We start from the raw sequence: 26501 nt of genomic DNA on the forward strand, positions 1-26501 counted from the left end.
ATTGCAGAGGAAGAAGAAACGATTTCGGAGGAATGCTCAACTGAATAAGGGAGTATTCACCAGAAATCACCTTAGAGATGAAGAGAAGAAGTGAAGATGTGAATTACAAAGGACCCTCTCCCCCTTTATATAGTGATCGCAATTAATGCGATGAATTTAATGCGGAGGAGAGAGAAATTGAAGGTGCAATGAAACCGTGACATGTGGCACCGGGCAAGCTGGCAACAGCTGTTGACAGGACGAGTGCCATTAATTTTGCGGCCACGCGCCCGAAAAATCGCGCCCACGCGCCGTAAAAAGCGTCTGGAATGACCATATAATGTCACGTCGCCATAACTTCCTGCACGTCCTGACACAGTCAGAAGAAACTGTCGCACGACGACTGTTCTTATCCTTTCACCAACTCTTCAAATTTCAAAGATTCAAAAAGATTCGAAAAGTAAGCGGGAAAAACCCCTTACCCTGGCTATCCAGTTCACCGTAAGACGGCTGCAGGTACAGTGTTAAGGCAAAACCCTTCACATACCTAGCACCCGCAGGGAACAGAAGCCAAGAATACCCAATTATGAAGCCGGGTGCGGGTACAGTGTTAAGGCAAAACCCTTCACATACCTAGCACCCGCAAGGAACGGAAACCGGAAAAACCCAACTATGAAGTCGGGTGCGGGTGCAGTGTTAAGGCAAAACCCTTCGCATACCTAGCACCCGTAGGGCACGGAAACCGGAAAAACCCAATTATGAAGCCGGGTGCGGGTACAGTGTTAAGGCAAAATTTAATTTTGTTATTTACATTTAAAAAACATATTTTTTTTAAAGCCCTAGAGAACGGCAAAGGCAGCAGCAGTTGGTGATGGACGGGAGAGATTCGTTGGCCAAGAGACCTGGCGTACTCCTACTCGGTTCCTCCGGCGTCGGCAAACGGACACTCCTCTCTCGTAACCTATTTCCGATCTTTAATTAATTACTCATTGTTTCAATTACCTCATAAGGAATCATCTTAATATTTCAATTCGATGCTTCTTTTATTCCTCATGCTTATATCAAACGCCTTTTCTAACTTTTCAATAAGTTGGCTAAAATAACCAATCAAAACACCCCCTTGATTAACAATTGTTAGTGTTTTAACTCTTAATCAGTTTCTGCTTGCTTGCAAAAGCTTCATTTATTAATGAATGGTACGAGAGTATGCTGAATTGCTATATGTATCATAGTTATTAAAAGCCGCCGCGTCTCGTCCCTAGGCCCATTTTTGAGGCGAGGCTCAATAAATGCATTTTTAGTTCCTAGGCGAGCACTTCGGGATTGTCCATGCCAAGAACATGAGAAGATAAAAGCCGAGCAAAAGATATGCAAGTTGTGCTACTGAAACATAGATCTATGAGAGGTCAAAGACATAATATTGATACATTTTGTAATTCTAAGGTTTGGAATTACATTTAAATCTCGACTATTTTAGAACTTTTGATACTAATTAAATGTTATATCATTACTTTTGTTTACTTTATTTGAATAATAGTATTATTTTTCATATACATAATATATTTTTTATTTTTTATTTAAGTGCGTTTTTTCCCTCAGGCCCTCACTTCTTTTGCGCTTTGCTGCGCCTAGGCCCCAGGCGAGGCCTGCGTCGTGAGTGCACCTAGCGCATTTGATAACTATGATATGTATATAAATTCTGCATGTTATTCAAATTACCTATATCCCACTGCATAGCTTAAGGGTTTATAATTTTCTTTGAAAAAATTGTTTGATTTGCTGTTTCTGTACCAATATTGCTACTGACATGTCATAGCCTTGTATGAGTGTGCTCCAGCTCTATGCTTACAAGTTTATATTTTTGTTTTGAATAAATAATTAAATACGTATGATTGCTCTGTTTTAGTGCGGCTTCTAATCAATATTGTTACTTGCGTATTTTAGGAGTTAGTTCTATCGTTAGTGAAGAGGTAGGTCCCAGCAGGGCTCAGTTGGTCCCGCATGACTCACCTTGAACAGGGATGTCTGCGCAAAGACCATCTACTCCCGCAGGACCCACCATGCTCAGAGAAGCCTACGCGCAGTATGCAAGCTGCATACGCAGGGAAAAGCCTCCCAATGGTAAAGTAACCCGCCTGTTCCCGCAGTTGCGGATACAAGCCATCAGGGAAGGCTACCCGCACAGCATAGCTACACGCATAAGGCTTAACACTTACAAATATTCAGTGTCACCTGAAAGAATGAGCAAAGGCGGGAGGGGGAAAACTCCCGCCAAAATGGGCCAGTCCGTATGATGGAGGATCTTTTGCGTGATACCTGACGAGGTAAAGACAAAAGATCTGACCAAGAATGCGACAGCTCACTGACAGCAGCGTGGCAGACAGCACGCCACAGCACTGTGACCAATAGCCGCCGCCTACCCACCAACTCCTGCCAGACCACGTGCCTAGCCTGCAGTTGGTAGAAGACGAAGAGTGCACGGCACGCCTGCTCTGTGTCAGCCGCTACCTATCCACCACTCACAGGTAGGGCACGTGCATAGGTTACAGTTGGTAGCGTGTTGGGCCGGCTAAACCCCTTGGAAACCCACCTTCGGCTATAAAAGACAGCAAATGGTATTATCATTTCATCATCTACTATCTCGTATAACTTACTTGATAACTGCTCTAATAGTATTCATATACTTTTATATTCAAAGAGCAATATAGACTGATTCTCACGCCGGAGGGTGGTCACAAGGAGGAACCCCCCCTTCTCAGTGACGAGCTTACGGTGTCTGTTTTGCAGGTTCCCTGAAGTACAACTTACTCTGCTGGACCTAACCTTCGTGGGAAACATTACTTAATCCCCAGATTACCTATAATCTGCCCGGGGTCACTTAGTGTTTCTTCATTGGCGCCATCCGTGCATAAAGCTAGAACTACATCTTTCTCCAGTTTTTCAAAACTTCCAAGATGACTAGAGAAATTCCGGTAACCACAACCCCAGCCACTGGGGTAAACACCGGCAACACAATGTTTACAAACACTACCCCAGCCACCCAAGCTGGGGCAAGTGAAGTACATTTTATGAACACTACCCCAGTCACTCATGTAGGGGCAAGTGGAGTAAATATTCCACTGGGATTCACTGATGCCCAGCTGGAAAAACGAACTCGAGCCCCTCGCCAAACACTTGATCAAGTGAAGGCATGGGCCGAGGCACGTCAAAGAGAATTTCAGGCTGAATTGGACGAACGCTTGCGTTCAGTCCAACAAGCTGAGGAATTCGGTAGTACTCGCCAGCACCTCAACATGAGTAGTGAGTACGAGTACTCAGACGCCGAGAGGGAAGATTCCGACACCGACGCGAACCCTCGCCATAGGGCGAAAGGGAAGCGTAAGGAAACGGATCCCCAGCCAAAAAGGAATTTTGGGGAAGCATTCCAACCAGTCACGGAAAAAAGCTCGCGTGACTTCTCCAAGGCCTTTAGACCTACTGCCACAAACGCAGGAAGGTCAAAATTTGCAAGGGACATTGCAGAAGCAATCGCCCCGAGGAGTGCCAAACAAATGTCCAATATTGGCACATACGATGGTATATCCGACCCAGATGACCATCTGAACAGGTTCATTGCGGGGGCAACCGTCAGTAACTGGACGGAACCCACGTGGTGCTACATGTTCCAGATGACTCTGGTAGGAGCAGCCAGAGCATGGTTCGACCGTTTACCGGTCCACCACATTTATGACTGGGCAGACTTCCAGAACAAGTTCAGTCAACAGTTTAGTCAACAGAGGAAGCACACTGAGGAGCAGTGGACGATCCTCAACTGTGTGAGAGAAGAGGATGAATCCTTACTGGACTTCATCACCCGCTTCAACTCCAAGAAGCTGAGTCTGGGCAACATCAGTGAAGACCTCGTTCGCGCCGCTTTCATTCAGGGCGCTGAATACCCAGAACTCATCCGCACTCTGACGGGTAAAGATGGCATGCCATCCACGTGGGATGCCATAATGACGGCAGCCAAACGCTTTGCCGAAACGGAGAAACAGCTGGGAAGAGATCTCCCCCAGAATACAAACCTCTACACGCAGAGGACAAGGGAGAACAATGTGAGAACCGCCCGGCTAAACAAAAAGAGGCGGCAAGGTATTTGGCAGTCAAGGATAAACTTTGACACCCCCTCAAGCTCTCGCCCTCTGGTTGGCGGAAGGGACAACACGCACCCTTCGAACCGGAAAAACCGTTGGACGCCACTCACCAAGAGCGTCACGGAGATATTTGCCACGGAAAAACTGCCATGGCCAAAAGCCCCAGCGATCCGACAGAAACCCAATGCGGATCAAAGCAAGTCTTGTGACTTCCATGGGACAAAGGGCCATAGCACTGAGGAGTGCACATCCTTGAGGGACATCGTCGAGACATTTGTCAAGGATGGGAGGCTCGCACACCTCGTGGCATCTATCAAGAAGGGAGGAAGGAACGACAACAGGTACAGGGGTAACGGACGAAAGCCCGTCGACATTAGCATCAACATGGTCCAGGGTAAGGTCAGAGGAAGAAAGAGACCGATAACCGAACCATGCGCATGGAAGGAAGCAGAAGTGCGCTTCCCGCGAGTGCCGGGAGGCCCAAACAAAGAAGGCCCCATTGTCATTAAAAGCCAGCTGGGGCACTACATCACCTCCCGCACCCTCGTTGACAATGGCGCATCGTCGACAGTGATGTACAGGCAGTTCTTCGACAAGCTCGACGATGAAGACAAGGAACGCCTGGAGACGGTCTACGCTTCAATGGAAGGGTTTGACGGCAGCATGAACACTCCCTTGGGCATCCTATCTTTCCCCGTCACTCTCACCGATGGGAATTATTCACGCACGGAGGATGTGGATTTTGTTGTGATGAAAAAACCACATCATACGTATGACATCCTATTCGGGAGAGACGGGATGGCAAGATTCAACGCCGTGGTATCCTCAGTCCACGGCATGATGGGATGGCCAACAACTGAAGGCGTAGCGATGATCACGGGCATTCCCCAGGTATGCATCGCATCTGTCTCCTCTAAACCCAAACCGAAGATGGCCAAACAAACCATCACTGAACCTGAACAGTGGGCATTCAATGGGAAATATCCCGATCAGGCCGTTACCATTGGCCCGACAATTGTTGATCCAACACGCACCTTACTCAAGCGCTTACTGCAGCGAAACGCAGACATCTTCGCGTGGACACCAGCCGACATGACTGGTGTACCCCGGGGAAAGGCAGAGCATAAGCTCAAATGCGATCCGGCCGTTACGCCGATCGTACAAAAGCGCAGAGTAATGGGGCCCGAGCAAACCAACGCGTGCAGAACCCAAGTCAAGGAACTCCTTGATGCGGGCATCGTGCGCGTCAGCAAATATCAAACATGGGTTGCAAATCCCGTAATGGTACCGAAGAATAACAAACAATGGCGCATGTGCATAGATTTCAAAGATTTGAATAAAGCATGCCCCAAAGATTGTTATCCGTTGCCATAAATTGATCTCAAGGTGGATTCGGTGGCACCATTTCGCCTTAAATGCTTCTTGGATGCGTATAAGGGGTACCATCAAATCCACATGGCTATAGATGACCAGGACAAAACCGCCTTTCGGACGCCCGATGGCACATTTTGTTATAAAATGATGCCGTTCGGACTTAAGAACGCGGGGTCCACGTACCAACGACTAATGGACAAAGAGTTTCACGCCCAAATTGGGAGAAACTTGGAAGTCTATATGGATGATTTGGTCATCAAAAGCCCCGAGCCAGAGGCGATGTTGAAAGACATTGAGGAAACTTTCAACACGCTCAGAAAGATAAACATGAAGCTCAACCCGAGCAAGTGTTCATTTGGGGTGGAAGAAGGGAAGTTCTTAGGAGTCATTATTACTAAAGATGGCTTCAGAGCGAACCCTGAAAAGGTCGAAGCCATTGTCAAAATGGAATCACCTACCACCATAAAACAGGCTCAAACACTTAATGGACGACTAGTCGCGCTTAACCGCTTTTTGGCAAACCATGCAGATAGGTCGTTCCCTTTTGTGTCAACGCTAAGAAATTGTTTAAAGAAAACGCACTTCCGCTGGACACCAGAAGCGGAAGCAGCTTTTCAGGAGATTCGATCACGCCTGATCGAACTCCCAACACTCACGGCACCACAAGCGGGGGAGGAGTTAATCCTATACCTCTCCGCAACAGATAGAGCAACCGGGGCAGTCCTGCTTGTAGAACGAAAAGGCATCCAGATGCCAATCTATTATGTTAGCCGCGTGCTGGCAGACGCGGAAACCCGGTACTCTACCCTGGAAAAACTGGTCTTGGCACTTATACACGCTTCACGCAGGTTAAGACGATATTTCCAGGGTCACCCAATCACTATTCTCACCAACTTCAAACTCTCAAATGTTCTAGGCAAACCCGAGTTATCGGGACGTCTAGCCAAATGGGCAATTGAATTGGGAGAATATGCGATTCAATACAAGCCGAGACCAGCCATTAAAGGTCAGGTCCTGGCCGATTTTATTGCAGAAGTCCCCGCTTCACGGGAGAAAGAGTGCCAGGAGGAGGTTCAACCCTCCCCAGCACACGAAATCGATGAAGTCTGGCGACTCTACACTGATGGAGCAGCTAGTAACGAGGGTTCAGGCGCAGGGTTAAAATTAACAAATCCAGCAGGCCAGGAATATACTTATGCTATTCGGCTGGATTTTCCAAGTACGAATAACGAAGCTGAATATGAAGCATTCCTGGCCGGATTGAGGATTGCGCGAAAGATGGGTGTAAAAAATTTGGAAGCCCACGTAGATTCCATGCTAGTGGCAAACCAAATAAACGGGACGTACACGGCTGTGAACGACACAATGGCCCTGTACCTTGCCCAAGCCAAAGCCATCATGCGCGATTTTAATGATTGTAAAGTGATACACGTCAAGCGCAGCGAAAACAAATCTGCGGATGCGTTAAGCAAGCTTGCATCACTGGCCTTCACCCACTTGGGAAAGGACATTCGCGTGGAACTCCTCGAAACACCATCAGTCCCGCACAAGGAAATTTGTGTCATCCAAACCGGTACAGAAACATGGATGACCCCAATAATAAAATACCTTGAAGCAGGAACGTTACCAGAGTCGAAGTCACAGGCAAGAAAACTACGCTGTAAAGCACTGAATTATCAGCTGGTCAATGACACCCTTTACAGACGTAACTTTCTTGGCCCATTGTTAAGATGCGTGGACAACCAAGATGCTGACTACCTCCTAAGGGAGGTTCACGAAGGCATCTGTGGAGTACACGCAGGCCCCCGCGCTGTGGTAGCCAAGCTAAACAACGCGGGATACTTCTGGCCGGGGATGCATATGGACGCGTTGGCATACATCAGAAAATGCAGATCTTGCCAGCTTTACGCACCCAACACGCATCGCCCGAAAAATGAACTTGTTCCTGTCACTTCCTCGTGGCCATTTCAGAAGTGGGCCATTGACGTGACAGGCCCATTTCCAACAGCAGCTGGGAATGTTCAGTTCCTAGTGGTAGCCATTGACTACTTCACCAAATGGATAGAAGCGAAACCTTTAGCCCAAACAACCGCAAAGCATATCAAAAAATTTATTTGGGAATTTATTATTTGTCGTTTTGGACTTCCACAGAATTTGGTAAGCGACAATGGCACCAACTTTGCTGACAAGAAGCTACAGCAGTGGCTGAAAGAACTTCAAATCACCCACACCTTTACCTCAGTGGCACACCCACAAGGTAACGGTGAGGTGGAAAGAGCAAATAAGAGCATCGTCGAAGGCATAAAGAGAAGACTCTTGGAACATAGATCCGGTTGGGTAGACGAGCTTCCACACGTCCTTTGGGCAAACAGAACGCTGAAGAAGACCAGTACGGGAGAAACCCCGTTCAGTCTCACCTATGGCACTGAAGCCATGATCCCAGTTGAAATCGGTTTACCCTCACCAAGGGTCTTAATCCAACCAGAAGACAATGATGCGGAAAGACGGTTAGACCTTATGCTAACCGAAGAGCGCAGAGACTTAGCCGCCGTGCGTGAAGAAAACTACAAACGACAAATGCAAAAATACTACAACACGCGGGTAAAACTCTGCAACTTCAAGGAAGGAGACTACATACTGCGTAACAACGAGGCTTCGAACCAACAACGCCCAGGAAAGTTGGCCCCGATTTGGGAAGGGCCATACATTATCAAAGAAGTTCTGGGAAAGGGCGCGTACCGGCTCGAAAGGCTCGATGGTACTCCCATCCCTAGAACATGGAATGGAGCTCAATTACGCAAATGTTATATGTAGATCAATTCCAACTTGTAAAGAAAAGGCCTAGAGCCACTTCTAATGGAAATGATTCTCCTTTCATGATGTATTAATAGCTTGTAACCTATGAACTTCCCTTACGGGAAGAAGTAGTTGCGTGTGGAAGGCGGCAATACCCGCATAAACACAACGCCAAAATGTTAAAAAGTTCTAAGGAAAACCTACACGCAGGTCAGATGTAGGTAAAGTTTAGCCATCCTTGTAAGTGCAAGTGACGGTCTTACCCGCACAATCACGAACAAGGAAGCCAAACTTAACTTACCGTCTACCACGTTAAAAGGTTAACTTATGAACACTTAAAAGGATAAGAAAAACCTACACGCAGGTCAGATATAGGTCTAAAGTTAAAGCCATCCTACTAAGTGCAAGTGACGGTTACAGCCGCACAATCACGAAAGAGGAAGCGAAAACTTTAGTCCATTATCAACCACGTTCAAAGGTTTAACTTAATGCCTTAGAAATTTCGAAAAGGAAAACCTACACGCAGGTCAGATAGAGGGTAAAGAATAGCCATCCTACCAAGTGCAAGTGACGGTTTTACCCGCACAATCACGAAGGAGGAGGCGAAACTTTAACCCATCATCAACCACGTTCAAAGGTTCTTATTCTAAACACTTGGGAAATTGCTAATTTAAACTAAGTATGCAAGTCATAAGTTTATAAAGCAAAGAACCCAGGGAAATAACAATCTTATACGCAAAGAGATTAATATTTCACAATCGATTACAAGAATGGCTGGGTAACTACCCGCCTAAAAGAAATCTATACAAGGCTGTCTATCCTAGCAGGGGGAAGGGATCTTCGAGATCAGGCTTCAGGGCCACCTCCGCTTGGACCAGCACCGTCAGAGCGCGGCTGCCCAAGGAAAGCCTTAAGGATGCTTAGCCCATCATCAGCAGCAGCAGCTTCATTCACCTTCTCCACCACTGGATGCGGGAAGGCAGCGTACTGATTCACAGCTTGGTCATAAGCAGCTTCAGTATTAACATTGAATAAAGGGAAGTTGGAGGGCGGAAAGCCTCTCTCAGCAAACCCTAGACCAAGCAGGAAGCCAGTCTTCTGCCCATCCTCATGAGAAGCGTTGAGGGCTGCGCTCATTGCATCGTCGTAAGAGGTCTCTGAAAGGACCCGACGCACAACCTACAAAAGAATATTACAAGTTAGAACATTTTCTAATTACGAGCGGAAAGCGTAAAGAAAAAGATAAAGATACCTCAGGCAACGCTTCTCGAAGCAGCCATTGGAGGGTAGCTTGACTTTCTTTGTAAGCACGTTCGGCTCCGCTTTTATCAAGGTTGGCAAGTTGAACTTCCTTGGCGGCAGCTTCTTCGACGCTTTTGAGTTTCCTTTCAGTACGGTCAAGCATCCCCCTCTGGTCAAGGATCTCCTGCAGCTTCTTGGCATCTTCCATTGCCAAGGCGTCATGAGCATGTTGAAGAGCCTTTAATTTGCATTTAAGCTGCTCATTCTCTTCGCGAAGTGGCTCAGCAACAGCTTCAGCCTTGGCAGCCCTCTCAGTTGAGTTTCGCGCAGTCTCCTTGGCCAGCCGAAGCTGTTCATTCACAGCTTGGGCAGCCTTGGAGCGGGCCTCGAGTCGCGCCTGGACTTCAACCTCGAGGGCCTTGAATGCCTTCTCCTTCTCGGCTGCGGCAGCGGCCAACTGCCGGTTCTCCTCCCGAAGAGCCCGCGCTTCAGATACATCTTTGGCGCGAGCTGCTTTTAACTTGTCGTTTTCACGACAAAGCAGCTCGACGCGGGGCTGCGTTCGGGCCTGGAGAACCCGAAGCTCATTGGTTAGCCTACCCTCTTGGTAGCTAGCCATGGCTTCCCCCAACGCACCATGAGGAGCAGCGTGGCGAGCCCAGTCCACGCACTCCACAGGGGTGCGAAGGGTTGTTCCTCGGCGTATGTTCCATCTTGGAACATACACTTCATTGGAATCCGACACTGCAAAAGAAACAAAGGCAGTTAGGAAAAGATGACAAAAATATACAAAGAAAAAAGAACCCTACGTACCTGTAGGGTCAATAACAGGCCGATAGCCGCCAAACCCATCACCTGAACCTAAAGGAAATCCATCCAACAGGTCAGGCAGACGGGAAGGTGGCGTAGATCGGCGGGAAGCCCGGCGCGTACCTGATGGTCCGGCCGTCGGCGCCGGTGGCGCAGGTATAGTGGCAGCCGCCGTGGTAGCCATTGTTGGCGCCGTCTCCTCAGCAACAGTAACCGCCGGCTCCGTGAAAGATGCTGTAAAAATTGCACTCACGGCCGGCGGAGACACCTTCTCAGCTGGAACAGCCTCAGGAAGGCTGGAACCAGCGGAAGCAAGCGTAGACGCCTGGGTCGACGCCTCGGGAAGGCTGACCGAGCCTACCGTCATTGGCGGGGGAATACTTACTCCAACTCCACCCTGGAATGCGTCAACATCCACACCTGCACAAGCAAAAGTGTTAGAAAAATTTATTTGAAACAACAAATATAGACAGGAATTATGGGGGTACTTACGGGGTTTCTTGAGCTTGAACGCACGGACGAGCGGGGGCGAACCCGATGGAGCCGGCCTCTTGACACCGGTAACCGTCGTCGTCGCTGCCTCCCCGGAGGTAACACCTGCAGCCTCCGGAGCGGTGGTCTCCTCACCACCGGGCTTCCCCGCCACCTCTGCGTTATCTGACTCCGAGTCAGATAGGACTACCGGGTCGGCCGTAGAGGCCACTTTCTCCTTGCCTCTCCCGACGGCAGCCTTTTTCTTCCGCACCAGTGGAGGACCTTCTGCGGATTCCTCAGAAGAAGAAATGTCATGAACTCCAGCAGCAGGCACAGCATTGAGAGGTTCAGGGTAGAAGATAGGCTTACCTGGCCGTCGGTGGCTCAGGATCTCTTGGCCTGGCGGGTAAACCTCCACGAACCGACCCGCAGTCTGCTCTAAGATGGGCAACTCGTTCTCGTCCAGAGCACGAGTACCCATCCGCGCAGGACCATCTTCCTCCCGCGGATTCAGGAGCGACTGAAGATCGTTACCCTCTGAAATCAACAAGAAAGTTAGAAAAAATCGTAGTCAGCAAAAAAGAAACAAGACATACCATAAGGGGTAGAGTTCGAACCATATTCAAGGACGATCGGAACCTTATCCGCATTCGCCGCCTTCCACACCCGGCTCATCCCCAGCATCACCATCGCCGACTCCGGAAAACGGAAAACCGGGGACTGGACCCGGGATATCTTCGCGAACCATTCCGCCTCCTCGTAGTTGATGGCGGGAAGGTTCGGAAGCGGCTGGCCATTCTTGAACTTCATGGCAATAGGGATGGCTCGAGCGGATATAAAGAAGAACTCTCTTCTCCATGAGCGAAGACTCCGCTCGGTGGTACAAATCTTTAAACCCTTGATACGGGTTGTAAGAGTGTACCACCCTTGGATGCACCTCCAAGTATAGAAGGTCATCAGGCGGTCAACAAGGGGCTCAAGGCCCAGTATCCGGCACACCCACTCAAAGTGCCGGACCTTGGCAATGGCCATGGGGTGCACCTCTGTCAGGTGCACACCGTGCCTCTCTAGGACACGGTACACAAACTTTGTCAACGGAAACCTAAGGTTCCCGTAGACAAAGAATGCAGCATAAACCCCGATTTTGCCACTAGGGGCATCGTACACAGTATGGTGGGGCTCAGGAAACTCAGGCTCGAGAGACTCGAGCATGAACTTCCTGACGATATACTGGTACAGCTCGACAGGAAGATAACACTGGCATTCGCCAGCAGTCTTCTGATCATCAGCATCGTGAGAAGACATGGTGGAAGAAAGAAGAGATTTCAGAGCAATGCTTTACTGAAAAAGAGAAATTCGCCGGAAATTACTGGAGAAGAAGAGATGAAAGTGGAAAGTGTGAATTGCAAATAACCTTCTCCCCCTTTATATAGCAATCGCAATTAATGCGATGAATTTAATACGGAAGAGAGAGAAATCAAAGGTGCAATGAAACTATGACGCGTGGCAAAAGCAAACTGGCAACAGCTGTCAAAAAGGACGTGTGCCAGAGATTTCGCGGCTACGCGCCCGAAATCCCGTGCCCACGCGCCTGAAAAAGCAACTGGAATGACCACATAATGTCATGTCGCCATAACTTCTGGCACGTCCTGACACAGTCAGAAGAAACCGTCGCACGACGTTTGAGGTATTGGGTTGTTATCCATCCAACTCTTCAAATTTCAAAATTTAAAAATTTGAAGACCAAGGTTCAAAAAAGTAAGCGGGAAAATATCCCTTACCTTGGCAAACAAGTAACCATAAGCCGGGTGTGGGTACAGTGTAAAGGCAAAACCCTTCACATACCTAACACCCGCAGGGAATTGAAGCTAAAATATTTGGCAACCAAGTAACCATAAGACGGGTGCGGGTACAGTGTAAAGGCAAAACCCTTCACATACCTAGCACCCGCAGGGAATGGACGCCAGGAATACCTTGGAAGTAAAGTAACCGTAAGACGGACGCAGGTACAGTGTAAAGGCAAAACCCTTCACATACCTAGCACCCGCTGAGAATTGAAACCAGGAAGGATCTTCTGGGCAATGCTTGTGAAAACGGAAGTAATATCCCCGCATTGCGGGAACATCGAGTACTACGTTGTTTGAGGCTCCAAGATGGAATTGGTGGTTTAAACATAATTGATCACTATGTTCAAAAACTACCAGAACCACAGGGAGAATCCGCACAACTAAGACTCAATGCTCCTGACTTGCGAGGAGGTTACAGACCTACCCGCATCATACCCAAAGACCAAGCAGGAAACTCGGGAATTTCTGCAAGTGACAAGGACTTCCGCGGGAAGAACCCCCATGGAAAACCTTACAAAAACCCCTTTTCAAAACCCTTTGCTTAAGTCCAAAAGTTCACCTCACTTTATTAGACATTCGTGAGAAGAACATTGGACTGGGGGGACTTGAAGAGGTAGGTCCCAGCAGGGCTCAGTTGGTCCCGCATGACTCACCTTGAACAGGGATGTCTGCGCAAAGACCATCTACTCCCGCAGGACCCACCATGCTCAGAGAAGCCTACGCGCAGTATGCAAGCTGCATACGCAGGGAAAAGCCTCCCAATGGTAAAGTAACCCGCCTGTTCCCGCAGTTGCGGATACAAGCCATCAGGGAAGGCTACCCGCACAGCATAGCTACACGCATAAGGCTTAACACTTACAAATATTCAGTGTCACCTGAAAGAATGAGCAAAGGCGGGAGGGGGAAAACTCCCGCCAAAATGGGCCAGTCCGTATGATGGAGGATCTTTTGCGTGATACCTGACGAGGTAAAGACAAAAGATCTGACCAAGAATGCGACAGCTCACTGACAGCAGCGTGGCAGACAGCACGCCACAGCACTGTGACCAATAGCCGCCGCCTACCCACCAACTCCTGCCAGACCACGTGCCTAGCCTGCAGTTGGTAGAAGACGAAGAGTGCACGGCACGCCTGCTCTGTGTCAGCCGCTACCTATCCACCACTCACAGGTAGGGCACGTGCATAGGTTACAGTTGGTAGCGTGTTGGGCCGGCTAAACCCCTTGGAAACCCACCTTCGGCTATAAAAGACAGCAAATGGTATTATCATTTCATCATCTACTATCTCGTATAACTTACTTGATAACTGCTCTAATAGTATTCATATACTTTTATATTCAAAGAGCAATATAGACTGATTCTCACGCCGGAGGGTGGTCACAAGGAGGAACCCCCCCTTCTCAGTGACGAGCTTACGGTGTCTGTTTTGCAGGTTCCCTGAAGTACAACTTACTCTGCTGGACCTAACCTTCGTGGGAAACATTACTTAATCCCCAGATTACCTATAATCTGCCCGGGGTCACTTAGTGTTTCTTCAGTTAGGGATTTATATTTCCTTTAAACAAAACTGTGTGATTTACTTTGTTTTCAGTTATTTCTAACCAATATAGCCACTTGCATTTTGAAGGATTGCTATCTGTAAATTTTGAAGATGAAGCTGACTTGCCTACAGACGTTCTTGCTTATGGGTAACATGATTAATTTCAGAGGCGAATGTTTGTTCATATCGAGTGTTTTTTTGTTACAAATGTTTGCTTTATGTTGACTTGCAGGTGGACAATTAACACAAAGTATTACACTGCTGATATCTCCATGTGGATGGCTCACTTATTTGATGAATTTTCTATCACAAGGGCACCGATGTTTGATAAAGTAGCTGCCTTAGTGATGGTTTTTGACCTGAATAATGTTAGCATTTAGCAACAACTCATTCTCTACATATAATTTAATATTGAATCTTTAATAGTAATCATAATAATGTTATCAACTTATTATTGTGTGCAGCTAGCCTCGTTTTCTGAACTTAAGAAATGGGTCTCATGCAATAATATTGAAAACTTTGACATCTTGTTATGTATCGGGAACAAAGCAGATCTTGTGCCAGGTCATTCAGCTCATGTTGAATACCGAAGGCGTCTATTAAACCTTGACGAGTCAGCAGAAATTGGTATTTCTGAAACTGACGGTAGTCATTTACTTGGAGATGAAGACTCATCATCTGATGAGATTAAAAGGTCTTGTATGGAATGGTGTTTGGAGCATAACATAGAGTATATCGAAGCCTGTGCATCAAATCCTCGGTTTGACAAATGTAAAATTTCTTCAAATTACTATTTCTTTCAAGTTTTAATCTTTTTGGTTTGTCACATTTGTTAAATTTCGCTGCAGGTTTGTCGGTTGATGGTGATTCACAGGGTGTTGAACGTGTTCTCGGGGCTCTCTCTGCTCATATGTGGCCCGGGATGGTGTTGAAATCTGGTGAAGCTGTTAATCAACCTTCTTTACCTGAACAAGAATCATCAGATTTAGAACATAACTATGAATTTGAGTATGAAATATTATCAGGTGGATCTATAGAACCATGGGATGATACAGATGTAACTTGGGTTTCTGCAACCAATGATAAAACAGAACCGGATATGCAACCATCAACGTCACAATCACAAGAAGTGATTGAAGTTGAAAGAGAAAGATCAATACCTGAAGCACACGAGGAACGTGATGAAGGTAAGGAGGATGAAGATGAGGGTGAGGGTGGTGTGCATTTTGAACTGGAGGATATGGAACAGTTAATGTCTGAGATTGGAAGTATGCGTGACAGTTTGAGATTGATGCCTGATTTTCAAAGAAGGGAAATGGCTGCAAATCTGGCCATGAAAATAGCTGCAATGTTTGGAGATGCTAGTGGTGATGATGAGGAAGAAACAGAACAGTAAATGTTGCAAGAGATTGGATGTACTTTTTGTTCATTTTTTGTTATGTCAGATGGCTATTACTCATGAGAGAAACTAAGAAAGTTAACTAAATTAAACTCCCTACATATTATTTTGTACCAGATACCAAAATCCCTGTGTTCTAAGGCTTCTTTTAAGGGTTTTATTTAATTACAATACAAGGATGGTTCTAATTTAGGGGTGTAAAGGAGCATGGCCGAGTCAAAGCTAGGGTAAGCTCGAGCTTGCTTGTTTTAACTTAAATGAGGCGGAGTTCAGCTCGTGAGTAGTTTTTGAGGCTCAAGCTTGATTAAAGCTTGATTTAATCTGAGCTTTTACTCTAACTGACGATTGGCTTAGCTCACACACCTAGTCATGACTGGCGAGAAAGGTAAGAAGAAATGTGGAATATTGATGATGTTAAATTAAGGGTTAAGCTGAAGACGTGACAACTTCATAATTAACTCAACGTTTATTATGGTAACGAAAACAGAAAAAATGAAGCAATTAGCCATCATTGTTGATGAGCAGTGGCGGATCTAGAAAATAATTTCAGGGGCAGCGTAAATCTTTTTTTAAACGTACATTAAAAAAATTACTGGCTACACGTTTACGGGGTCTGATTACGCGTTTCACGCGTAGCGGAGCACAGTAATGCATTTTGCTCGTGCAGGTGTCTGGTTACGCGTTTGGCGCGTCCCGACTCGGCTTTGTGTTACAAGCGTACCGGCGCCCGGTAACCTATTTGCAATTGTGGATCAAAACAAGTTGGTTTATAATGAGTCGTATCAAAATAACCTAAACTTGTTTATTTAGTGATATTGTAATATTATTCAAACTTATTAGCTTACTAATAAAATGATTTTATTGATATCTTTCGATCAAATCAAAAACACATATTGTTAATGAGTAGTTTTAAAGTTTACTCAACAAAAATATTGATAAACATAATATTTAATTAAATAAGAAAATAAAAGAGTCGCACATGTTTGAACTTGAAGTTGGAATATTTAAACTTGGTGATGAACCGATGGTATCGTTTTCTTTTCTTTGACGTTTAAAAAGGTTGCTAATAAAAGATTATTTACTCATCTTCCAAATTCCCTAAACAAAATTTGAACCAAAAACCTAATATCAATTTCAATTTACACATAAAACTAAAGGCTAAATCCCTAACTAATTCAATTTAAATATAATCCTAAATACCTAATCAATTCCAATATAAACATAAACCCTAAATCCCAAATTAATTCCAATTTAAACATAACCTAAATCCCTAAATACAAGAAATCTTACCGAAAAGAAGGAGAGGTCGGAGGTGGAGTGGCCGAGTGAGGTCAGGAGGTGACTGGTGGCGGCAGTTAGAGGCGGCCGAGGTGAACTAGTGGTGTGTGGTGAGCAGAGTCCAGAGAGGCAGAGAGCAGTCGGCTGTGTGTCTGTGTTCACAATATCCGGTCCTTTTTTTTATTGTTAAACTTAAAAGGATTATTTGGATTATTGAGTTTTTTGGGCTTTATAATTTAGATGGACTTTTGTTGGGTTTTAAGTACTAAATTGGTTGGACTTAAAATACATAGGGGTAACATTTTTTTTCAGGGGTAACGAAACAAGAACACAGACCAAATTTTTTTTTTTTACATTACCGGCGAAACTCCTAAGCTAGGTCAACTCCTGGGTATAAATTATTGAATTATTTTTAATTTGAGTATAACATTATTATACATTTTATTTAATAATTTTCTTTTTGAAAAGTGTTAGATTGTGCAGTTTATACAAAGGTCTCTAACGTCTGCAGAGCACACAATGTGTCTATAGCATGTATGAACGTGTGTTACCCTATGCATACAAACTATCAGAATTTTACGTTTTACGTCAGAAATAATTATGTCTCGTATACCTTCATGACTTCTTAGTTCTTACACTTAAGTTACTAGTTGCCCTGCTGGCGGTGCACTCATATAATGTATATATGTGTGAACTCTCGGGTGGGCAAAAGTAAAATTGCACTAATTTTGACGTTATTTTACTAATCTCGTGAAAATAACGTTAAAAGTGGGGGAAGGTTATTCAGGCATCATGTGGTGGCGTTGATAGCCGAAAGACAAGGGCACATGCACCAATCAGCCGGTGTCCCGATGATTGAGTGCTATGTGCCTTATGTCCAAGGCTTGATGCAAAACTACTATCGAGCCGGGGGTCTCATCGGAAGCAGCCTCTCTATCCCTATGGGGTAGAGGTAAGGTTGTCTACATCTTACCCTCCTCAGACCCTACCATAGCATTGCTATTGGTGGGATATACTGAGTACGATGATGATGATATGACTTTTTAGTTACTATGTGAGAAAACACTTACTTAATAATGCTATTATTTTATACAGTTTAATCATTTATATGAACCAATAACCAAACCATCGTTATCAGTTTTGATATAAAGTGCAAAAATAATGCTTTTAAAAGTAAAAAAATATATCATAATCCTTGGATTCAGGTAATGATATTTTTCTTGGCTTTTCCCCTAGCAAAGTTGGTTAAAAGTTTGATAATAAAAAATAACTCCTTTTTTGTGGGCATGCTGCATGTTAAAAGACATTGTTAACATTAAAGTGAAAGCATGTGCCATGTGTTTGTGACCTTATCAAATATTCTAGTGATCACCCAAAGTTCCTTAAAAACCATTAATGGGAGTCATTTTCATGTAACTATCATCCATCCCACTTGCTTCTTAGTGTTTTAAGATCAAGTATGGGACCATAACGTTTAATGTCTATGTTAATTGAACCTAATTCTATGTCTATTCCTTATGAGGGGAGGTTTAAAAGATTGATCGTTAAGAAACTAAAGCCATGAAAAGAAACTAACGAATCTTGAAAAGGTAAAATGAATGGATGATAAAACATTAGAGGATTCATCGATACCTTACTTTACTAATACGAGGACTAAAAGCACGTTGTCATGAGATGAAATACTATCAAGTTTGAGTTTGACTTGTGAGAGACAACAAATTATTTTCTTGGTTTTAACTGACTTAGTAATACGTTCCACAAACATTTAATCATGTTTAAAAATTTGACTACTGGTATGCAATATTTAACTTGTTTATTTAAAAGCCAGCTGACCTGGGTTATCTTTAACTCTTGTCAAAACTAAAATATTTAACTAACAGTGGAACAACTCAAGTTGATTAAATAAGTTAAAAATTAACCCCGAAAGTTTTTATATGCTTACAAGTTACACCTTCTTAAACCTTTTACATTAACAAAACTATGCTCTTATTTTGGTAGTGTTATTTTCTTCTTCATAACTAAATGCATTAGCTATTTATAAACTTCAATGATATTTATCCATCGTGATATTTATAGATTGTAGCGTTGTTACTTTGATGATGTAGTAATTTAGTGAAGTGTTTGACATAAAACAGTTCCATAACAAACACATCACATTACATCTCCCTTTTTTAACAATAATTGAGGATAATTAGTCACTAACATTCGTTATACCTAAAGTTTGTTTATCATTTATGACATTATTCAATATGTTGGCAAAACAAATTGTTTTATTTGCTTCTAGCGTAAAAGGGTGAAACCCATGCCCACAAATTTGGTGCATCTCTTGTTAGGTTGCTATCAAATCTTCCAAATATTGAAAGCACTTTAAATGATGCACGACTCAGAAATAACTTTTTGTGAGCAAAATATAACCGTGAATGTATACAATAATAACAAATACAAATAAAGTATAAATCATGCATTAAAAAAATACTTCTCTTTATATAAAACCATCCACGAAGGTTAATATTATTTCAACCCCGAAACTTTTGTCGCATTTTCGCTTTAACATTTTAATTCTTTTCTGATAGTGTTTTTATTATTAACTTTAGGTTGATTATAAAACCATTAACTTGTTGCAAGTAGGCCGGACTTTATTTGTTTTATATAAATTATACGTAGTAGTAGTAGTAGACTAGTAGTAACTTTTGTATGTAATTTCTCTAAATTTTTAATCAAGTCTAGAATATATACACATTGAATCATCCGTATAACTGCTATAATTATAGCAAACAAATAAATAAACCATCTCTTTCTACGCAGCCTCTTCCTTCTCTCGCTACCGGACTGTCACTTCCAGTGGCGGACCCAGGATTTTTTGTCAATGGGGTCCCAATTTTTTCGGTTTACAAAATTTTTCGGGTTGGTCGTTAATCGGGTCGGGTCGAGGCGAGGAACATAATAAAACACGGAACTATGGTGTCATTGGAAACGAGTAAGTAGAAAGAATCTAAATTAGAAACTAGATGAAACATACACTTTTAATTCATACCCGAAAAACATGAACGTAATCTATATATATGGTCTTACATAATTGACCAAAACATGAAAAAATAACTCTAACACAAATAAATGATTAATTATAATATACATACACAAGGTAAATAATAAAAGAATATGCAAAATCCATGTTAACATTATATATGTTGCATGGTGATAATGACTATATGAGAGAAACTAACAAAAAGCACAAATACCCTAACTGAATAACTAAGACTAGGATATTAAAAAAACAACAAAAAAGGAGTATGGTGGGGCTTGAACCTACAACCTCTCACAAGTAAAACAAGGGACTTTCCACTGTACCAGTTCAATCCTAATAGTATGGGTTCCAAGTATTAATTTTTATGGGGTCCTTACAAAATTTAATATACCGTCTCTAAGTAATTTTTAAAAAACATCGGTGTCCCGGGACCCCGATCGGACCTATGTGGGTCCGCCCCTGGTCACTTCATCGTTGTCTTCTTCGACTACCTATCTTTGTCTTTTCTTTCTTCATCACACTGAGTTGCCACACAATCTCTCTCTACTAATATTGTTGTTAAACCAACATTGTGAACCATATTATTTTTATATTTCGTCTCTCGTAGATCATACAATAAACCATAAGGCATAAACCCATATAGCTGGAGTAGAGCAAAACGTAGTGGTGGTTGATCGGAGTTGATGGTGGTGGTTACTTTGTAAGAGTGAACAAATAGGAAAAATGATAACGGGGTAGTTTGACTGGAGACCGTGTGACAAATTGACTTTCTGGTCATGACAATAACTATTAACTATAACACTATCAAATAACAAAAAATAATAAAAGAAAAGTGACACCTTAGCTCAAACTATTGACCTGCCAAATCGATTAGTAGTCAAAAAGGGGCCAAAGCCATTACAAGAAAGCATATTTAATGGTTAACACCAAGGACATGAGTCGACGATAAACACAGAAAAATTAAATAAAATAAAATGGATCTCTTAATATTATTTTACTCATATGAAATATAACTTGAAAATTCTATTACAACTCTCTTATATAACCTTAGACTTGATTATCTATTTATATTGTTAACTTACACATAGCTAGCAAGAAATCTAAATAACCCTAACTTGATCATTTCGAGACTAGAGGTGAGCATGCCAACCCATAAAAAATCAGATAAAAACTCGGCAAAACCGGTCAAAGCCTGATAAAAAACCAGACCTACCTCTATTCTAGACCCCCTAAACCCACAACCAACTTGTTGTAACTACTTGGCTTTTCGCCTCTAACTCATGAATTGGACTTTTTTTCTCGGGCCAACAACAATTATGCCGACGTGGCATACGAAAACAAATTTAGGAACAAAAAAAGTAGCTAAATGTTAGCACTTTACATTACCCTTTTTACTATATATAACATTCTTTTTATAATTTTACAAAAAGTAATAATGTGTTTTTAATTAAAAAGATGGAATATAGTATGTTCAAAACGTGACTAACACAACAAATAATTGAAGTGGAAATGGACAAATTGAAGGAAAATGAGAATCTAATCTTTTAGGTTCAAGTTTAAAAGAGAGTGCCAGCCAATTTTAAAAAGCTTGCAGTATTATGCATTATATTTGAGAATATTTTAACTTTTTACGAGTGGGTCCACAGCCTTGTCATCTATATGGAAATAAAATCCCTATGAAAATGAATTATGAGATTGTGCACATGTAGGCAAAGACGTTACATGGATTTTGGCCTTTTTGAATTATTAAACTTTTAGCTAGCCTAAGTTTCACTCGATCTTTTTCAAATTTAAGAATAATATTATATTGTTATATGAGATATTCATTACGTATATGGATTGTGTATCGTTTTATATGTTCGTTAATTTTCAAAAATTAGTCAAGTTAATCAAACATGGTAGATTGAGAGGTGTTGAGATGGAAGGTGATGCGAAGTCAACGTCAAAAAATAGTTTTTAATAAACAAAAAGTACAACCGATGATCTTATGATGTGAGTTGTCAAAGTATACATAAAGACTTGTCGAGATCGGGTTTTCATACATCATTTACGAGAAAATAAAAGAAAAAAATGCATTTTAAACTACCATTTTCTTTGTGTAAGCTACGTTTACAAAAGTGGTATACGAATTATGATACCACAACCTCAGACTTGCCAACTATTAAAAGGGTTTTTTTTAATTGAAAATTAGTTGAGGGATAAAAACAATGTCTAAATAAAAAAAGAAAAATACAAAATGCATAGGAATTTATTTACAATATTCTAACCATATGCATTTTAGGAAGAGTTCTACAATTGTGAATAAAACTGACTTTAATGCTAACAGCCTGTATTTACTACATGCATCTAGTCATCCCTGTCACATCATCATTTTACCCATCTCTCCTCTTTTTAACTCCAACCCATTCTTCCCACAAACATCCACACTCTTCCACATCACCATTTCTTTATCTTTTTTTCTTTAAAACCTTTCTATTGATGGAAAAAGAATTAATATTGGGGCCCACAAAAATTGGAAAATGCATTGCACGTAGGAACCTACGTGCTTCATATTTTCTTTTAGCTTCGTTGAGCACTTCAGACAAATGAACAAAGTGCATATGGATGTATGTATGCATTGGAGTCAGTCTAAGCATTGACGGGTTTGGACGGTGGTGCAGCATGTCACATTGTTAGTGGTTTGTTAGTTTTTTTTAACCGCATCAGATTATTTTTTTGTATTAAAGAGTTTCTGTGAAAGAGTATTATGCTCAAATAGCCATATAGTCTAGCTTGAAACATGCTTGTAATGACATCTTTTCCACCCGGGTTTGTACATCACCCCTTCCACTTTTTTTGCTTCGTTTTCTTTTATTACTTTTCTTTATGCAAGTTTTTTATTTATTTGCTAAATATTTTGTCACCGGTATTTTTTATACTTTTTTCGGTTAAATTATTTAAATTTTCAAGTTACAATGCCATCACGAAACACGGGGTCTAATACTGCTTATAAACATACAAGGATGTAACTAATAATTGTATGAACTGTTGTAGGCTTGTAGCTACTTCTTACAATTCCATTGATTTATATTGTCTCATATGGACAGCAACACCAAATAGCCAATACGATATTAATTGAACATTCATTACCAACAACCAGTTTGTGTCACCTCCAAATCCAATGGGCTAATCTTCACGAGTCAATGCAAATGAAACGCTAAAAGCTGCTATAGAGTTGCCGTCTTACCGACAATGTTTTGTTTATATATTATACCACTATTTTCTAATTTTCCCTCATAAAAAAATAATAAATTCATTTTGATATATATGAATATATAAGTTACACACGTGTAGGTAATATTATACAAAAGAATATATATGAACAAATTAGTATGATGGTTTTCATTTCCAAGATGTCTTCAGTGTTGACTGTGTTCTTGCCAATTGTATTTTTTATTTTTAACGTATAGAAAAAATAATCACCGTATATAATGACTTTGAATTTTTGATGATTATGTTTTTCGTGCCCATCATGTTTTTCATTTTCATCGTATTGAAAAAGAATTTACTATAAATAATAGTTTTGAAGTCGTGTTCTTCGTTTGATTGAACTATTGTTTGATGAAATGAGATGAAGTCATGTGCGTCATGATTTTTTAAAATATGCCAAAATTCAATCAATTTTGATTGAAAAGAAAGCTAGAGGTCGAGACAATCAATAGATTGACTTAAAAAAATATCGAAAAGTTATGAGATGAAATTACAAAATAACCTATAAACAAAATATTTATCAATTATATGATTGGTGGATTTATTTTTAAAAATAAAAAAAAATGATGGTTTTCTCATTAACATCAAAACTTGTTTAATACGATATTTAACCGGCCAACAAACTCAACATCAATGTACTTACTCACAAGTCAAAAACATTTAAAAGTTCATGTACATTTTTCTAATAGCTCAATCCCTCTGTTGATATAGCTCAAACCCCCTGTTAATTTACACCATGTAGTGGGTTTAAACCCACTATCTTTCACTAAGACTACACGTTATGGACGGTATAGTGGGAAGCAAAGGGGGCAGTATAAGGGTGGAGGGCGGTGTTGGAATGACCACCGGTAAAGAGGGGTGTTTTGGTGAGGCAACCTTACTTCTCTCTCTCTCTCACATACACATACACATACACACACATATATATATGTATATAAATAATGGGGGCAATAAAGGTGCCTCGAACCATAACAGAAAAACATAATGGAGGGGCTTTAAAACCTCCAGTGCACAAGTGACGATGACGTGACACTATGGAGAGGCTATAAAACCCTCTCCATAATAAATAGCCTAAGAGGCAACAATCTTAATCAAGTGACCCAGTATAAGTACTTCCGTTAAAAGACAAAAATCTCGAACTACGACTGTTAACATTTCAACTACACATATTTTAATTTTATTATGTACAACTGCATATTTTAAACTTTTCTTTTTCTGACACTTTAAACTCTCATAATCCAAATTAATCCTTTGGACAAAAGAATTTTTTGTCACTAATATGAAAAAAATAAAGTATAACATGCAAGGTTTTAGATATTATTATTATTTAAGGCCTTGAATGGCCTATTAGTAACACATACCATCAACTTGGTTTAGTAGTAAAATTATAAGTCTTACGATGATTATCGGTCCTAGTCTTATTTAAAAGACATGGTGAAAGATGGAAAAAAACAGATAGTTGTTAAAAAAAGTAACAAATATTGGAAACCCAAGACAAAACCGTTACTAAGAGTTTAACTTCGTTCTTATTTTACGATTTTAGCTTACTGTACCGTGGAAAATCTTTTGCCTGTACATTTCAACAATTATTGTTCAAGTTACCGGAAAGCTAGATAACAAAATCATAACCCATTTAGTTTATTAGTATGGCGCCTCCCTCGCAAAACCAGGTTATATTAAAATCGTGACAAATGCAAGATAAAGATAGCGTTTTGAGTCAAGTAGTAAACTTTAAAAAAAAAAAAGAAAAGAAAAGGAAAAGGATAACGCAACCATAAATTGGCAAATTGATTATGAATTATGATAAAGAAATCAGAGAATATATCCCGGAAAATAAAAAAGAAAGAAAAAAATACTAATACTAGCCTGCCTGCCTGCCTATCTATCTCGAGATTCTATAGCACATATTTTGAGCGGTAACACGTATCACGGATCCCTTCACAACTTATCCAATCGATAAGCATCACGTACTCCATATTATATTATACTGCCAATTTTACAACCATCACGGCAAATAATCATTCGAACACGAACTATTATTATTAATATTATCATGTTTACGTTGAGTCTCCGACGAACTTTTTCCGGCAGACCCACCCGCAAACTCGCCGCACTTCCGGCACCTGGTCATCACCAGTATCTGCCTGCACGACGGACACGAAGAATGCGATCCTAACCACACATCAATACACCCCACATGAAACCCATGTCCACACTGCGGCAGAACCCTAACCTCATCTCCGTCGGAATATTCCGCTAAACAAATAGCACACTCGCCGGAAGTCAACTCCACTTCCAAACCCTTACCCGAGTCATAAACAAACTTGGGTATGGACTCAACCACCTTCTTCTTCATTCCTTTGTTAGCAGCTGCCGGAGGGCTAGGGTTCCGGCGAGTGTCGGAGGTGGTTCCGCGGCGGAGCCAGGCGCAGCGGGCTACGGCGATGAGGCCTAAGACGCAGATGAGAGCGCAGAGGAGTGCGGCGAGGATGACGACGAAGTCGGACTCGACGGCGACGGCTTCCGGCGGCTCAGCTGCCGTCTGGTCGAAGGATGAAGATGTGTTGGTGTTGGAGGAAAGGAATCGGTGGGGACGAGTCATGATTAATTTGTTTGTGAGTTATAAAGAGAGAGAGAGAGAGTGTGTGGATAGATTTTGTGATGAGTGAGAGGTGAAAGTGTGTGTATTTATATAGGGAAATAAAGTTATGTTAGAGCAAAAATATTTTATAGGTATGTGTTTTTTCTTTATGGTTTTGAAATAAATTATGCGAGTTTAAATTCAAACTAATGGGAATAGGGAATGGTGGTATAGTACTAGAAGTCTAAAGTTGCACCAGTCAACTCACCAAGCTTGGTTAAAAGCTTCACCCAATCACAATTCAACACACATCCTTGTGTACACAATCTTTTTTCTTATTATTTATGTTTTCTTTTTTTTGAGTTCTGTTAAGCTATTTGTCGTGGAATAATTTGTAAAAGTTAGTTATCGTTTTACGTCACTGTCATGTAGAATAACTAGTCTGTTGTTAATTTAAGTATTGTTGAATAACTAGTCACTATCCTGATTAGTGTGGTGATGTGGCTTTTTATAATTAGCATACAATTAATTGGTTGTTAGTGAAGGTGGATCAAACGTGGTTTAACGACCAAAAAGTTGGTGAGGTGGCAATATAACGCATATGGCACCTCGGCATAACGGGTAGCCTTAAAGTTTTATGAACTTATACAACTCTTAATTACACAAGTTTTTTCTTCATGTAATTATAACAAGTAATTGAACAAGCATGTTACGACGGGGCTGGATAATGAGTTAGATGTTCAAAAGCTAACATGAATTGTGCCAAGAAGTCGGTA

General features: G+C 41.9%; 1 protein-coding gene and 1 pseudogene across 1 annotated transcript; one reads left to right on the forward strand and one right to left on the reverse strand.

Annotated features, from left to right (window-relative positions):
- Positions 1-850: 850 nt before the first annotated feature.
- Positions 851-15664, forward strand: LOC143577733 (uncharacterized). The gene is made up of 5 exons (XM_077061486.1): positions 851-935; positions 14281-14341; positions 14426-14561; positions 14658-14964; positions 15042-15664. The coding sequence occupies exons 1-5, from the start codon at positions 851-853 to the stop codon at positions 15587-15589; spliced, it is 1137 nt and encodes a 378-aa protein (XP_076917601.1). The 3' UTR covers positions 15590-15664.
- A 9462-nt stretch (positions 15665-25126) lies between these two features.
- LOC143577735 (RING-H2 finger protein ATL8 pseudogene) lies at positions 25127-25786 on the reverse strand (annotated as a pseudogene).
- Positions 25787-26501: the final 715 nt, after the last annotated feature.

Source organism: Bidens hawaiensis, unplaced genomic scaffold, assembly GCF_021521415.1.
Source record: "Bidens hawaiensis isolate Kalapana, Puna unplaced genomic scaffold, B.hawaiensis_p1.1 tig00028789_1, whole genome shotgun sequence".
Classification (NCBI taxonomy): Eukaryota; Viridiplantae; Streptophyta; class Magnoliopsida; order Asterales; family Asteraceae; genus Bidens; species Bidens hawaiensis.

What these genes read in the sequence shown, in the direction of transcription:
- LOC143577733 (XM_077061486.1), top strand. Translation starts at nt 851, where the DNA reads ATGGACGGGAGAGATTCGTTGGCCAAGAGACCTGGCGTACTCCTACTC. An exon ending in CAAACGGACACTCCTCTCTC is followed by an intron (nt 936 to 14,280) that starts GTAACCTATTTC and finishes TGCATTTTGAAG; the next exon opens with GATTGCTATCTGTAAATTTT. An exon ending in ACAGACGTTCTTGCTTATGG is followed by an intron (nt 14,342 to 14,425) that starts GTAACATGATTA and finishes GTTGACTTGCAG; the next exon opens with GTGGACAATTAACACAAAGT.